At 61.7% G+C, this 752-nt stretch overlaps 1 protein-coding gene across 1 annotated transcript in view; it reads right to left on the bottom strand.

Annotated features, from left to right (window-relative positions):
- Positions 1-752, bottom strand: part of MSRB1 (methionine sulfoxide reductase B1) — a 7,567-nt gene that overhangs the window by 535 nt on the left and 6,280 nt on the right. The window contains 2 exon segments of the mRNA XM_009329406.1: positions 293-407; positions 522-741. Of these exon segments, the coding sequence (XP_009327681.1) occupies positions 293-407; positions 522-741 (335 nt within the window).

The raw sequence follows: 752 nt of genomic DNA, 5'->3' as shown, positions 1-752 counted from the left end.
ACGCGGAGACCCGCGGCCGCATCCAGGAGCTCCAGCACACTCTGCCTTTCACCGTGGGAGGTCGGGGAGCCCCTGCCGAGCCGCCAGCTGAGCAGAGATTTGTTGAGGATGCGAGTGGCTCCTTGGCTTATCTGAACTGCCAGCTACTGCAGTGCATCGCGCCCAGCAGTGCCTTGGCTTATCTGAACTGCCTGCCGAAAGCAGTGCATCGCGCGCGGCGTGGCCTGGCTATCAGCAGCTTCGCCAAAAATAACTACGTGGGCTGAAACAGCTGCCAAGCTGCAGCCTGTACCTTTCGGGACGAACTTCAGCGAGCTGCTGAATATTCAGAAGCGGGACTGCCCCCTCTTCGGCCCGTCGTTGAGGAACTCATGGCCGAGCCCGTTGCCACACTTGCCACAAGACACCTAGAAATGCAAGGAGAGGGTTCGACAGCAAGCGGTCTTTCTCAGCAGACAGGCTCATGAAAAAGAGCCCGTGGGATTTTTTTTGCTGCTTCCCAAGGGTTTCAGAATCGGCACCTTTAAAGCCCCCGGCCGCTCCTTGCGCTTGGACACGCTGTCCTCGTGGACGGTCTCGGTGAAGGCTGGCCACGGGGACGAATGCTCATACTTCGCACGGCTGGAGAACAGCTCATGGCCGCACTTGGCACAGACGTAGATGCCTGGGGAGGGCGGCAGGAGAGGGGTCAGTGCGGGGGGCCCCTGCTCCCGGGCCGGCTCCCAGCAGCGATGGCCAGGGCTTGGGGGGGG

Source organism: Pygoscelis adeliae, unplaced genomic scaffold, assembly GCF_000699105.1.
Source record: "Pygoscelis adeliae isolate BGI_AS28 unplaced genomic scaffold, ASM69910v1 Scaffold467, whole genome shotgun sequence".
Classification (NCBI taxonomy): Eukaryota; Metazoa; Chordata; class Aves; order Sphenisciformes; family Spheniscidae; genus Pygoscelis; species Pygoscelis adeliae.
The sequence above is the reverse complement of the archived record's forward strand: the minus strand, read 5'-3'. Positions and strand labels throughout refer to the sequence as shown.